The sequence below is a fragment of the Lepidochelys kempii genome, chromosome 7, assembly GCF_965140265.1.
Source record: "Lepidochelys kempii isolate rLepKem1 chromosome 7, rLepKem1.hap2, whole genome shotgun sequence".
NCBI classification, from domain to species: domain Eukaryota; kingdom Metazoa; phylum Chordata; order Testudines; family Cheloniidae; genus Lepidochelys; species Lepidochelys kempii.
Window position 1 is genome coordinate 7,286,803 of NC_133262.1, and position 15,450 is coordinate 7,302,252.

Below are 15,450 nucleotides of genomic sequence, written 5' to 3' on the forward strand. Positions count from 1 at the left end.
ATCTAAAGAACTTCACTCTTTGTTCAGATTTCATGATTAGCATGTATGGGCGCACTGAGGGGGAGCCTGTAAACTTCAGACTGAAGTCCTAAGAGGTTGCACAGCACTGTATATTGCCAGAGTTCATAATGATCTTTTGGGAAATAATATATATATATGGCAAAAGCCATTTTCTCTCTAAGCAATAATCAGGATCCTACACTGTCTGCTTTTTCACTGACTTCCATGGGCCAAGAGCTCCCTAACAGAAATCAGTTTTGCCCCATATAGAGAGACCAGTCAGAACAATTGTGTGGTGCCTTAATGAAGGTTGAGGTTATCTGGAGCTCGTCTCTATGTATCCAGAGACGATGAAGGGATATAACCTTCTGACAGAAACAGAGGGCCAAATTCATTCCTCTTTTAGTTTCACTGCAGTCAGTGGGATTGCACCAGGGATGAACTGGATTCTAAGTTCTTGGTGTACTGAGTGCACAGTAAGTGTGTTCTGGACTGCACTGTTCTCCATGAACACACTGGACTGCACTGTTCTCCAGTGGTGTGTGTCTGTGCAACATTAACTTCTGTTACTGAGTTTGCAGAGTGTCTGTGTGCAGAATCCAGACAGGTGCTGTGAAGCTAGCCGTTGCTGAAGACAAGTGTGCATTTTTAATTTCTCTCTTTTTAACAGGTCCTGTGTCATGGCTAGTGTGCGTATAGATATGAAGTTGAGAATATAAAAGTAAACCGAGGCCAAGTGCTGCTTTGTGGGAATATGTTGTGATCAGGATAGTCAATGGGATGTCACCATGTAGGAAGCCAACATTCTGTACTTGCTTATATGCCAGAACCAATGCCAACGAATGCATGTGACTGCTCCTACTCCTGTTTTAGCAACACTGTTTCATTAACTTTCCCGAAGACCCCAATACAACAGTGAGTTCTGGGCAAATGCAGGGAGTCTGTCCTTGTGGACCTCATTAGGAGATCGTGACCTAGAACTGTAGATTTAACCCTGCATAATCTGAAACTCAGGGGCATTTGTGAGGGACAGATGTACTCATGTAGCTTAAAATTTTACACTAGGCTCTTCTGAGTCAATAGTCATTTAAAGCTGAAGGCCGGTGTCTTTGGATGAAAAGCATCACTGGTACACACTGTGCTAAGAAAGCAAATGATAGGACGTGTATTGATTGCATTATCTTAATTCATGCTGCGTTACCTGTAAGCTACTGAAGTGCTTTAAGTCTGAGTATGGTAAATCAATTGAAAAGTCGTGTAACTCCCCCCCCTGAAGTTGAGGTTGTTACATTTTCATCCTGTGCCCCAATAGGCAGGTGTGACATTAATTCTGCATGCTGTCCCTTTGAAGGTGAGGGCTCGGATCACATCAGAAGAATGCTTAGTTGTAGATGATAGTAAGATCCACATGCAAAAACAATAAGGTAACGAGTCGTAAGTTCAGATGTACAGTGAAAATGTCAGTGTTCTGTCTAGTTGCAACAGTCTTTGCACAAAAACTTTGTGAGCAAAGAGTGCCCTATGGAACCAGTCTGACAATAGACCCTGGGATGACATTAGCTGTTACTTTCTTTCATACCAGTACAATGCAATCATTTGTTTTTGTTCTTGTGCAGTGAAATATTCCCTTGTAGCTCAAATTCAAATCGGAAAAACATCAAAGTTAATATGAAACAAAATGGAAGGCACTGCAAATATCTGGAGAAAATAGATACATTACTTTGTAGCCACCCCTCTCATGCCAAAATTGCAACGCCACAGAAGTCAGGAAGCCACGCTGGGCTCTTTGTACCCCCTTGGATGGGTAGATTAAAAAGGCTTTCAGATGAAAAACAAAGTTTTCTTCCTGCCGCCATACTTTAAGGAATAAAAAGCTAATGTAAGGACATGGAGTGTTATGAAGCATGAAGTTCTATAAATATTTATGCTGAACTACAAAAAAAAGTTGACAATTCTTATTTTCTTGACATATTGGGGTCATTTGTTGTTTTTGACCCCTGGAATTGAAGCACACATGGAGTGGTACCTCTTTGGAATGACTCTTGACTATTGCTAGCCCATCCTGTTGTACTTGCAAGTTACAAGAGAATTTATTTCATAGCCACAGACGTTAAACTTTACACTGTGTTTAAAAAAAAAAGTAGTCTTACAAGCTGCCAGTTATGCTTATTCAATTTGTACACCCTGACAACAAGCTACTAAATTTAATGTTTTCATGAGGCATATTAAATGTATACAAGTTAGTTGCTTAATTTAATTTATTTGCAAACTCTGAGTCTGAGTTCATTTTTGGAGGAACAGATTTCATCCAGGTTACTTTTTTATTATGTGCACTTGCCTTTGAATGCAAAACATTTTAAAACACATTTAATTTTAACTTCATTTTGGGGCCAAATTCTCTATTGTTCCTTTCCTGTACCAGGCTAAGGTGGGTCTAAGACACCTTTGTACTTTTCATATTCTAGCACCAGCCCCCAGCACAAGCTACAGTAGCCCCATGCTACTTTGTTATGTTGACTGATAAGATTTATATGCAGTGTTGTTGTAGCTGTATTGGTCCCAGGATATTGGAGAGACAAAGTGCGTGGGGTAATATCTTTTGTTGGGCCAACTTCTGTTGGAGAGAGAGACGATCTTTCGAGCTTACACAGAGCTCTTCTTCAGGTCTTGGGAGCCTCCACCTCTGCAGAGGCCTAGGACTCTACGTCTGAGCTTGAGTCTGACATATTTGCATGTAGACAGAAGAGGGGTTTGGACTCAAGCCTGAGTCTGAGCTCTGGTCTACACTACAGAATTACTTTGGTATAACTATGTCGCTCAGAGGTGTGAATAATCAACACCCCTCTGTGACATAGTTATAAGTGCTGGTGTAAACAGCGTGCTCTCAGTGAGAGAGCTTCTCCCACCGACGTAGCTACGGCCTCTCGCGGAGGTGGATTAACTAAGGCTATGTCTACACAGTGCACCTTACAATGGCGTGGATGTGCCCCTGCAGCCGCGCCGTCATCAGGCATGCTGTGTGGCTGCTCTTCATCGCTGGAAGAGAGTGACAAAATCAAACCACCCCCAATGAGGGGCGGTAGCTTCGTCGATGGGAGCACGGCTCCCGCCAGTGAATCGCTGTCCACACCAGTACTTTTCGTCGCTAAAACTTCTGTTGTTGTTGGGGGGGAGGGTGGTTGTTCCACACCCCGAGTGACAAGTTTTAGCGATGAAAGCGCCAGGGTAGACGTAGCCTGAGATGACGGGGGAAGCTCTCTCCCATTGGCTTAGAGCGTCTTCATTAAAGCTCTCCAGCGGTGCAGCTGCATCAGTGCAGCGTTTTACATGTAGACCTGCCCTGAGCCTGGGTTTACACTGCAGGGTAGACGTACCCAGAGTAGGGATGTGAAAGGTTAACCGGTAAACATTAGGCTTACCGTTAACTGACTTTAAACGTTGAGCCCAACGGCCCCACGCCAGCCAGAGGGACCCCAGCCCAGGCTGGGCTGCACCAGCTGCACTGGCCAGCCAGCCAGAGGGACCCCATCCCAAGCTCCCGCCACGGCAGGCCATCCGGAGTGATTTCGGTTAATGGTTAACCAGTTAAATTATATAATTTTAACCGGTTAATTTTGTAAACCGATATTTACATCCCTAAGCCAGAGTGTCACAGCTAAGGTGAAACAGATTGTTGAGCATAAATAGTTAACACATTTCAAGGGACCATTCAAGGTGAAGTGGCCTCTTAACACCCCTCCAGTCATGGATAGGAGAAAGCTGGGGCTGGGGATTAGTGGGTTCTTGTTTGTTGTAATATGCCATAAATCCAGTGTCTCTGTTCATTCCATGATTTTTAGTGTCTAGCAAAGTTATGAATTTAAGCTCCCAGGCTCATCTTTGGAAGGTGTTGTGCAGGTTTCCTTTGAGGATGAGGACTGAGAGGTCAGATATAGAGTGATTGTTTTGTGGAAAGTGTTCACCCACAGGATATGGCGGTTTTTGTCTTACTGTTTTTCTGTGTGAGTTCATTTGAGAACATAGTGACGTCTGGTTTCACCCACGAAGTTGTTATTGGGGTATTTAGTGCATTGGATGAGGTACACCACATGTTGTGATAGGCATGTGTAAGACCCAGGGATCCTGAAAGGTGTGTTGTGCGGGTGTTGATCATTGTAGCAATGGAGATGCTGGTTTTGCATCTGGTGTTCTGGCAGGGTGTGATGCTGCTTTGAGTTGATGTGTTCTGGTCCATGGGGAGCTTGAGTCTGACGGAGAGCTTAGTTTGAAGGCCAGAAGACTTTTATAGGCCAGTACATCACACAGCAGGAGTGCAAGTACACTGTCCATGTTTCTTTCTGCTCTCTCCCTCCTTGTCTGCCAGAGTCTGGGAAGAGAACTGGCACCAAGCCATTATATCAGTTCTGCACCAGACAGTGAACCTCTCTCTGCCTGGAAGATTTTATAGGGACCGTTTCTGCCTCCTTTACACTGCCAGTGTGATGTAAAAGGGCCTCAGCATAGGGCAGAATCTAGTCTTTAATCTTTAAAAATACCCTGTTATTCTCAGGGTTTCCAGTGTTGTGGTAAGTTACTATTCTATGCACATAAATCACTGCCATTATGTTATTAAAACAGAGATTTTAACATAGAAAAGCCAAAAGATTCAGGGATCAGGTTCTTCCACTGCACAGTATGAGGAACTCCCATTGTGACAGGGAAGCACCTGCACTGAGATGTGGAACTCTGGGCGATTTACCCACACAGCCAGATCAATTGAGTCCTGGTAGCCACAACTTTAGGAGTATGTAAAAAAAACAAAAAAAAACAAACAAAAAACCAACAACCTTGGAGTGTCTCAGCAAACTGACTTAAGGGGCAAGAACACAGGAGCCTTGCAAGGAGGATCCTAGCTGAATTCAGGGGGAAGCTTAGGAGCAGAGTCCTGTTTGTTTCCAAAGGAAAAAAGCAGGAAGAGAGGAGCGTATGAGGATACATACGGTGCTGAGCAGGGTGGGGATTTGGTATGTTTATATGAGCTACTTGCATCCTGCCTTGGGAGAGGTGCACCTTAGGGTCATTCTTCCTGGAGCACTTTTACCTGTCCTTCTTTTTGTGTGGTCTTCCACTACAGGCAGGCCACAAATACAGAATGAAAATGCCACACCCGCTTGTTAAAGTTACGTAATTTCCTATTTATGCAATCTCGAATTTAAAAAAAAATAAATAAAATCAAGGAATTTGCCACTTGAGGCAACGCTACCATTCAAACTGAGCTTATTTAACTCTTTACCGTCCTCAGAATAACATCTAAATGCCCTCACACACCTACTCCTCACCTGAACAGCCACCGACCGCCCCTTTGCTTCAGCCATACAAACTTGCCCACAGTGCCTGGGGCCCCAGGCCTCAAAAACCACACCCACATGCAACCGTAACTGACCTCAGATTATTGTGTGTCGCAATAACAGGTTACCAACTTTGTAAATAAGTCTACCATGGCAGCTGGGGAGAGCTACTTATTGCAGAAAACCCTTTATAGCACCCAGCCTTGAGACTCCGCTTCTTGGATGGCAGATCTGTTGGCTGGAGAGGCCAGGAAACATTGGTGCCAGTACTGGCTTCTCCTTGCAGTGGCTGAGCTTCACCGTGCATTTGAAGGGACTCTTTACAATAAACATTTTTATTTCCATCCAGTGCTCGGTGAAGTGTTCCTCAGTCTTGGTCACTAGAGCACATAATGTGTCTGTCTTGCTTATTTGGAAAACAAGCAGGTGCAAATTGGTCTGGAGAAAAGTCTTCCCACATGTCCAATTTACAGTGCTAATATTGAGAAGGATTCTTATGACTTGGAAATAACTTCAAGCTTTCCCCTTTTCTTTAATGATCCCTTACCCCAAATTCGCTTCTGCTTTGAGAGTCACTTTCAAACTGAAACATTTGTGGAGGACATTCCCATTTTTCATTAGTGTAGCATTGTACATTCTGATTTCAGCAAGCACACGGCACTGTCTGACAGTGAGTACATGTGTGTCTCACCAAGAGTTTTGAAAGTTGACTCCGAAATATACAAACCGTTCCTCAGTTTTGCAGGTTTCACTGTGTGGAAGGAAAAGAAAACAAATTAACTTTATAAGGGAAGTGGACTCAAGTGTGTGTAGTCTAATTATAGGCTTCTTTTACAGGTTGCCTGTCTAATACGGGTTCCTTCTGAAGTTGTAAAGCAGAGGGCTCAAGTTTCTCCTTCATCCAGTACCTTTCAAGTTCTTTCCAACACCTTATATCAAGAGGTAAGGTCTGATCAAGACTTGTGAATTATAGCCGCTTCCAACTGTTCTCCAAGTCCAGTGCTGTATGTTCCTAGCAACTCTCCAAAACTATCCTTTGGCTAAGAGTTATTGGCATGTTACATTGGAATAGAATGTTAGCGAGTTATGTTGCTTCTCTTCATATTTGGGGCATCTGCACCTGGAAACATGGGTTAAAATCCTCTAGTTTCTGTAATGCCTTATGCAGTAATTCAACTCTTTCAAATCAGTCTGCTGGTTCCATGGCCTCATTAGTAGCAGAGCTGCCTGTGCTACAGCTAAGGTTAATGAATTAAAGCATTTAAAGTTCTCATGGGATTTGCAGAAAGAAAATGTCATTAGCATAACATTTATGGTACTGCATCCTTTCTACAGTGCTGAGACACATGCCTGGGACTGTGTTGGGTCCTTTACTTTCCCTTGTGTGTGATAGGCGGAAATGACATCCCCCGGGGAGATTACTTGAGCACCCATTGTCAGGGAAAGCATTTCACATGTGTCCCTGATGTTGACTCGCTCTCCATGGCAAGTCGTCCCTTAACCCGAAAGGTTGTATCAAGCCTGAGGCCTGTCACAAGAACCGAATCCCTTCCTGCAGAGTTGATTCTCTTTGTACCTCTATTCCAGGATTGAGTGAAGCAGGTTGGTGGTTGGAGCAAAGCCCCTAAGCTCTACATCCTGCATTTCCAAATATAAACAAGTTTCCACTAACGCCCTTTAATCCCCATAAGGATGTGTCTCCAGCATTTCCTGGATACTACCCAGGAGCACGGGCCAAGTTTCCTCTGTGTCCTTTTAAGCCAATAGGATCCAGTCATCAGAGCATTGTGCTTCAATATCTGCTACTGACCAGGTATCTGGCTAAGAAATTCTGAGCCAGCAAACTCAGTTGATAGAAGAAATATAGGGCACGTGTCTGCATAAATGCTGGATAAATGCTGCATAAATGCTGCATAAATTTAAAATCACTCTCTTCAATTTCAAAGGTAGTGTTTGAGTGGCAGCTTAGACTCCAAACTATAAAAAGCTTTCCTTGATATTTCTGGAGTCTCCTTTTCCCAGAAATCAGGGCCCTGGAGAGGCTGACCGGCCAAGGACTATATTAAAACCCTTTCTGTGAAAGGTTGCACTCATCTTCCTCACATGCTTGTCAATACTGTGATTCTGGCTCTGTTCTGCTTTGCTCCGTAAATGTAGGTCAATGCATTAGTGGGGTAATGCACTCTATGAGGGTGTGACTAACGTGTTTTGCATTAATTGGTCCACTAGACCCAGCAGGGTCTACATGGACCAACACGTTAGTGCGCTTTAGAAATTGCACCTCTGTAGTGTGCATTGCTGTGCTACGTAGTCAAGCCCTAAAGTGTTGTGTGGAGGCTCTAATCTCTCTCTCTCTCTCTCTTCCCCCCCCCCCCCCCCCCTTACAGGTACATGCTTTCCCTGTCGCATCTTTTTCTACCTCCCATACTATCTATCAATCTTGGATATTTATTTGGCCTCCATCACCATAGTATCTGAATGCCTCACAATCTTTAACACATTTATCCTCACAACAGTGAGTGGGGCAGTACTATTATCCCCATTTTATGGTTAGGGAAACCGAGACACAGAGGCTAAGTGACTTGCCCTAATCACACAGTCTTTAGCAGAGCAGGGACTTGAACCAGGTCTCCCAAGTCCTAGGCTAGTGCCCTAACCACAGGACCTTCCTTCCTTTCTATAGTTGAAACTGGGCTAGCAGCATTGATATGCTCAGATCCACAGTTGTTCTTAAAACTGCTTCAGACATTGTGCAGGCAGGGCAGATGGAGTCCTAAACTTTACCATCTGAGATCCAAGATGGAGGAACTATAGAGCAGCCTTGCAAAAGTCTACTTGTTAACTTTCCTCATGACGGAAAATCCATTTCCAGACCCTTCCTCTCCCTTCCACCTTAAAAAAAAACAGCAACAAACAAACGGGGGAGGGGCTGTTGAGGAAAGGCTGAGTGGATACTTTCAGGCAAAGTCCTTTTACATTAGTTTGGAATATTTAATTTGTGGAATAGGCACCCAAGGTAATTTTTTCTTTTGCATGAGTGTTAAATACTTTTGACCTACATTTTGAAAAAATATTTGCCAACTTCTGGGTGCTGAACTTGAGACACCTGTAAGTGGGGGTGGGGTGGTGGGGGATGACTGATTTTCTGAGGATGAGCTCTGTACACTTCTTAAAATCAAGCCCCTTTCAGGGGTCAGGTTAGGCACCCAAAACCAGCAGATATTAAAAAAAAATTGGTTTCAGAGGAACAGCCGTGTTAGTCTGTATTCGCAAAAAGAAAAGGAGTACTTGTGGCACCTTAGAGACTAACCAATTTATTTGAGCATGAGCTTTCGTGAGCTACAGCTCACTTCATCAGATGTTTACCGTGGAAACTGCAGCAGACTTTATATACACACAGAAATCATGAAACAATACCTCCTCCCACCCCACTGTCCTGCTGGTAATAGCTTATCTAAAGTGATCAACAGGTGGGCCATTTCCAGCACAAATCCAGGTTTTCTCACCCTCCACCCCCCCACACAAATTCACTCTCCTGCTGGTGCTAGCCCATCCAAAGTGACAACTCTTTACATAATCAAGTCGGGCTATTTCCTGCATAGATCAAGGTTTTCTCACATCCCCCCCACCCCCATACACACACAAACTCACTCTCCTGCTGGTAATAGCTCATCTAAAAATTAGCTCTAATTTTTTCCATCTTTGTCATCCTCCTGGTGAGCCTGGATGAGCAGATTTTATAGCTGGGCTAGTACATTTTTTAGGCGGAGGTTACAAGTCTGCTGCTTTCAGACACCTCCAGTTATGGGAAAATAACATCTGCTCATCCTCCTCTCTCCTTTTTCCATCCCATCCCTGAACCACAAGATCTACTGGTCTTGGAGATACTGTCATAGAAACACTGAAAGGAGAACTGAGCCCTGATATACAAGCAGTGCATAAATTCTATCCTCTGATTACAGGTACGACATTTTAAAGTCTTTCCTGACAGTGACTCTGAACCAGAGCAATTAAGAAACCAGACATATGGCCAGCTTGTCATCCTAGATGCCAATTTCATGTGGGCCATTTAATTTAAACATCCTACTACTCTGCTTACATATGCATTTGGAAGAGTGGAGGCTTCTAGCTCTGCAGCTGCGCATGGCAAATATTAAGTAGTCAGAGTATGAAATAATGTATTTCTATGCCTTCCTGCTCTTCTGATTCACCTTATAGGGTCTGTTTTCTACTTGAGGTGAATGGATGTCTGATTATCCTTAGCACTGGTTAAATATGCTTTGAAAGGAAGATAAAACCCACTGGTGTGGTAAACCTTGGAAGACAGTGTACAGTGCTATAATCAATATGATCAATTCATTAGAAGTTCAGATCTTGCTCTCAGTAAGGGTGTAATACCTGCCATGTAATTAATCATCAGTAAATTGTAGTATCTGCTAATGTAAGTCTCTATAGCTGAAGCTTTCATTTGTTACTTTACAGGGTATTCAAGGACTTTATCGAGGTTATAAAAGCACAGTATTAAGAGAGGTAAAAACACTTGTTTTCTGTTTTGAAATGGTTCTGTTGCACTGTGTCATATCTTGTTGGGAAAAAGAAATCGTGGTACAACTGTGTCAAACAGATGGCTCTGCAAACTTTCAATACAAATATTTCATTCTAGGTAAGTTTACTAGTTCATAGAATCATAGAATATCAGGGCTGGAAATGACCTCAGGAGGTCATCTAGTCCAACCCCCTGCTCAAAACAGGACCAATCCCCAATTTTTGCCCCAGATCCCTAAATGGCCCCGTCAAGGATTGAACTCACAACCCTGGGTTTAGCAGGCCAATGCTCAAACCACTGAGCTATCTCTCCCCCCCGTAGTTATGGGTGTGTAATGGGAGCTTAGATAAAACACGAATAAGCATCTACGATATATAGGTGGCAACTAATCTGTGCCTCAATCCTCTTAGGTTTGATGCTGCATGGATGTAATCAAATGGAAATGTATCAATTATGAAGAAGTACAAAATAAAGTATTAATAAAATTGTGTAAGTTTTGTGACGTGCATCCAGTAAGTGTTCATACACAGGGTGGCACTATCTGGCTCTCGGTCCCTGTTCCTGTGTAAGAAATACATACAGCCTTTCACAGCGAGACGTATAAATGTAATGCAACTTTCTTTGACCCTAAATCCAAGGAACGCTGTCATAGGGAAGATAAATACTGAAAGTACACTTTAGCCAGCTAAGCTGAAATTTTTTTTTAAAGTTTAAAAATATTGGTGAATCTCAGGATTTACACTTTCTTTAACGTGTTATTTCTACACTTTGACAAAGAGGGAGACTTCTTTTAAAAGGAATTAAAAATTCTTCTGTTGAATTTTGTGTGCCAAGTCTGTTCCCGCTGAATTAATTGAGAACAAGATCAGAGCCATCATGCAATTTCAGTGTTGTCACTCTCTTTAGGTATTAGTTGTGGTTTTGGCCCTGATTCTGTAATTGGATTCTTTGTGAAGCCCTGCTGAAGTCAGTGGGACTCAGTATGGGAGCAGAGATCTGTCCCCGGGAATCTGATTGTATGATCGAAGCATTTATGTTGTAGTGATTTTTTTTGTCTTTGAATATGCTCTGTCTGTGACTTGCCTATAGCTCTCATTTGGAGAGTGCAAGATGAATATGGATTCCGTCTACATAGTAGTATTGGGAGGGTTCCCAACAGTTATATTGCGATTCTAATCTTAGAACTTCCTTGCACTCTAAAAACTATTTAGTACCTTTAAACAAAAAACCTTTGCTTAGACTGTAACATGTGGTGATATGGGTTTAAACTTCTCGTTCAGGCTTGTCATTTGCAAAAGTAGAAATTGCATTGTGAACCCTTCGGAGAAGGATACAGGATTGGTTTCCTCTGAAGATAATAGTACAAATGTTTTTCAGAATTGTGCTTCACCTACTGTGTTTAATTAGGTGTAGCACATGTATTTTGTTCTTAAATGTCACTTAGCTAAGCAATCAGGATTGGATCTTAGCCTTTTAAAAAACTCAGAATAGATTTTTACCATTAGAAAAGGTATGTTCATTATTTATATGACCATTGATAGTAATGCTAACTAATTAGCATTTGAAAGCCTGCTTTCAGCGACATTCGTTGCTTTAAAGAACTTTCCTTCATGCCCAAAACTGTATTCAGAGATAAAGATATATGTATTCTGTAAACCTTACCACATAAAGTAAGAAAATCCCAAATGTAGCATTGCTTTAAGTAGCAACAAATGTTAATGCCAGAGTTTATTTTAGCCGCTCCAAATATTTCAAAAATTAGTTATTTGTGTGAAGATGACACTTGTTTTTCTGAAACATAACCCCCACCATAGCTTCATCCTGTACTTATTTTCTGGCTCACTAAACACATTATTCCCTCCGATTTCATCTGGAGGCAGGCAAAAGAGGGCAACAAGCTGTTTTGATTTCTCTGAGGGGTTCTGAATAAATGAATAAATTTAGATGCCGTAGAATACAGATTTTGCATACTAACAGATAAAACACATGGTTACAACTGGATGCAAGTCTCTTTAAAATTTGTTTTGACATATGTCAAGACGGTAATTAATTTCCAGGCCCTTCTCCTAGCCCAGCGTGTGACCCTTCCGAGATAACTTTGTTTACCCAAAATAGCAGGACTTTGTCGGAAATTTAATTGGGGTCCTTTCTACTATGTATATTCATAAATGATCCTTCAGAACTGATTTCAGTTGAAATATTGCTTTTTTGGAGTATCTGTCCAATAGAATGAGAAAAATTATTTCCAAATGAAATGTGGTTTCTTTTCAAAATGAAACAAATAATAGGTGATCTGTTTAAAAACAAAAAAACAAAAACCCCTATCCATTTAACACAATGTTAAGACTATCACATTTTGTGACACTAAATATCGCTCTTTGCAGTGAAGTGTCCATTTGATATGCTGCTTTTACTCAGATTATTGAACTCTTAGCAGGAAATATTGTAAAGCTGAAACTTTTTCTGGGCGTTCCCCTCCCTTCCCCCTACATACTTTTAGAATGCATTTCTTCCTTCCTTCAGTAGAAGGTCTTCTATAAAAGCCTGTGTTAATTCATTAGATACCGCCATGTGTTCCCTGTATTGTATGCACACAGTAACTTTTAATTCTAGCTGAATCTGATGTGTATGGAATCTCTTTGCACGCTTCAGACTTCGCTTGCACAAAGCCATTTTAGTTACAGAAGAAAGGGAGTTTCAGTATGTGGGCTTCAGTGTTGGATTTTTTTTTTATAGGGCCAAACAAACTGATTAGCTTCAATGGAGGAGCAGAGTGGAGAACTGAGCCACTACTTAAAACTCACTCCTAACTCGGGGCAGGTGGCTAGTACATGAGTCTCTCCCTTTCCCTTTGGTTTCCAAAAAGTTCTCATTCCCCTTTTAGTGTCTCTTCCCTCTCAAACCCCATTTCCTATTGGTACCTACATCTTCCTCCATTTTGCTTCTATCTGCCTTCGAGCTGACCCCAGAACCCAAAGGAGATTAGGTGCATTGCAGTTGTGGGTCTGTTCCTCCACACATGCACTAGCCATACTAACACCAGCCTGAAAGACGCATGCTCATGCTCCCGGAAGAGAGCTGCTGGGCTAGAGCACAAGGAGGGCTGGGCTACATGATCGCTCAATGAGACTTTCCTGTCTGGATAAGTGGCAGGACGCAGAAGACTGTGAGAAGTGGAATTCTCATGATGTCATTTCCAAGTGAGAAAGACACTTTCTAGGGTGGTAGTACACCATTTTGTAGAAAGCAGACCACGCTAGTGAGAGGGGGTGTGAATTATCCACTTTCCTCAACACCGAAAAATGTGTTCACAAAAACTAGCAATCTTACAGCAAGGCAGGAGAAAATATCCATTATAAGGTCTCCAAAATTTCTTAATTTACTACTTCTGCTGAGACTCTACATAAGCAAACTGAGCCAGAGTTTTAATTCCTGCATAATTCATTTTATTAACTATGACCAAGTAGAACATCTGTTAAAATTCCATAATGTTAAGTTCATGGGAAAAAGAGAGCAAACCCTGAGTTATCCTTGGAATTTTTCCATTTACATTAATGATGCAGCCTTCTAACCGATGTCTTAAATGAATGTTGCTATCAATGAGACTATGACACAATTGAAAATGAAGCACCTTGTCAAATCTCGCTGTTTACCATAGCTCACTGTATAATGAATGATCTCACTCTATGCTTCTCTGTGCACCTATATGGTAGCTTCACACTAGCAATGCCATAGTTAAGGTTGAAATGTCACTTTTGTTGTAAATTACTGCTCGTGTTTGGAAAATGCAAAGTGCTAATTTAAAAAAGCCCAATAATTTGTCACTTCTAAACATATTACAGCTGGATTGAAATTTTTTTATGCTTGTCCCAGCCCAGGAGTGAACTGAAGAAGAAATAGAAAGGTGTTTTTCCGCTCTGGGTGGGGTTTTTTGCTTACCGATAACCTGATGGAAGCTTTGCTTTAGAAGATCAAGCCTGGCATTTGAATGGTCGTGAATAAACATGCGCTTTGTACTTAGCCTTGTCTGTGGAAACTTGGGCTCCCATCCTGCAATGGGCTCTGGCAGGTGTATGTGACCTATTGAAGTCAAAGCCATGGTGCCTGAGCAGAGCTAATTGCGGGATCAGGGCCTTCGTGTCAAAGTAAAAACACTGGGGGTTTGGATCCAGTCATGGGCTGATGAGTGGATTCAAATCTTTAGGAGGGTCTTTACCTTCAGGAAGATGGATCAGAGTGTTACCTCAGATGGTGCTTAAAGTACCCAAGTGTGCAAATGAGTAAAGGCAGTAGCCAGCTAGTTACTGGAAGGGGAGAGGACATTTCAGCTGTATCCCTTCTAAGGGAGTGAATCAGTTATGAGGAAATCTTGTTGACATCTCAGATGGGAGCCCGCCCCCCCCCAGAAACACAATTTTGCTGGAGCTGTTGGCTATCATAAATACTTTGTAGTATATGGCAATACATATACACAAGGGGGCTGTGAGAACTTGCCATGTTTTGAGAGGAGAAAGCTAAGAAAAGCAACAACAAAAAGCCTGGAAATATCTTATTACCTGGCAGCAAGTGAGGTGCAACCTGCAGCAGTTAGAAGCCAAATGACCCCCTAACAGCTGCACCTGTTACTCCCTCCCAAATTTAAAGTCCCAGCTCCCAGAGCATTCTGGGAAAGGCTTGTATAAAAGGGTGAAACTCAAGGGAGGCATTTAGAAAGTGGGGGAGCTCTTAGGCAGTGGGCTAGAGTTTCTGAGGGTTAGTGGCTGTAGTTAGAAAACAGCCTTGTTTGCAAGTGAATCCTAGTGTGCTATGTGATGGGTGTAGCTGTGTGTGTGTGTTCCTTTTGTTATGATATCTTGATATAAATATCCTGGTCTCCTTGGCTCTGAGTTTTTTAGGTTTATTGCCACATTGCTACAAGGTAGAACAAGGTTGCTGCTGGAGTCTTCTCTGACTTGTGCAATTAAAATGTTGACCTTGGTCTTTCATCTTTGTATAGCTTTTTGTGTATTTAATACACACAGTATACACACACCTTAGCAGAATCAGGCAAATAATCCAGTTTCTTAACACAACACTTGTTTGAAAAACCAAACATAATGTTCTCTAACAAAATGCACACAATAGCTGTCTTCGCTTTGTTTTCTGGGAAACCACCTGTTTGTTGTTTGTTTGTTTGTTTGTTTTCCCCTCATGAAGCTCTTAACATGCTGGATTTAAGCAGAAATTTGCCTTTTTAGGCTATAAAGAGAACTGCTCAGGATCTGTCTAGAATGGTTCACTTTGCATGATTGATGCTTTAGACTCTTGTCAGGCAACCAGAGTTTCTTAAACTGAAGACTATTTTCAACTAGCACCAAAACACTAACTGAGAGAGGATTGGGAACTGGAAGACAAGTTAAAAAGCCAGTCCAACATTTTGGGAAAAGTGCACAAGTTTTGTGGTATGCTTAATGAAATATCCATTTGGGCTAGGTGGAAAAATAAGTCTTGTTGGAAGGTGTCTATACTGCCCCACTGTACTCCTTAATCACTTCCTCCCTTTCAGTTTAACACCATGCTATTTTGAAAAGCGCATCT

General features: G+C 42.1%; 1 protein-coding gene across 6 annotated transcripts in view; it reads left to right on the forward strand.

Moving 5' to 3' along the window:
* SLC25A26 (solute carrier family 25 member 26) overlaps positions 1-15,450 on the forward strand; it is a 151,725-nt gene that overhangs the window by 37,991 nt on the left and 98,284 nt on the right. For 4 of the 6 annotated variants that reach the window (XM_073351041.1, XM_073351045.1, XM_073351040.1 and 1 more), the window contains exons 4-5: positions 6,165-6,269; positions 9,810-9,857. The exons of 1 other annotated variant lie outside the window; for it this stretch is intronic. In XM_073351041.1, coding sequence (XP_073207142.1) covers positions 6,165-6,269; positions 9,810-9,857 — 153 coding nt within the window. The remainder of the gene's footprint in view (positions 1-6,164; positions 6,270-9,809; positions 9,858-15,450) is intronic. One more of the 6 variants, XM_073351044.1, reaches the window with a different exon arrangement.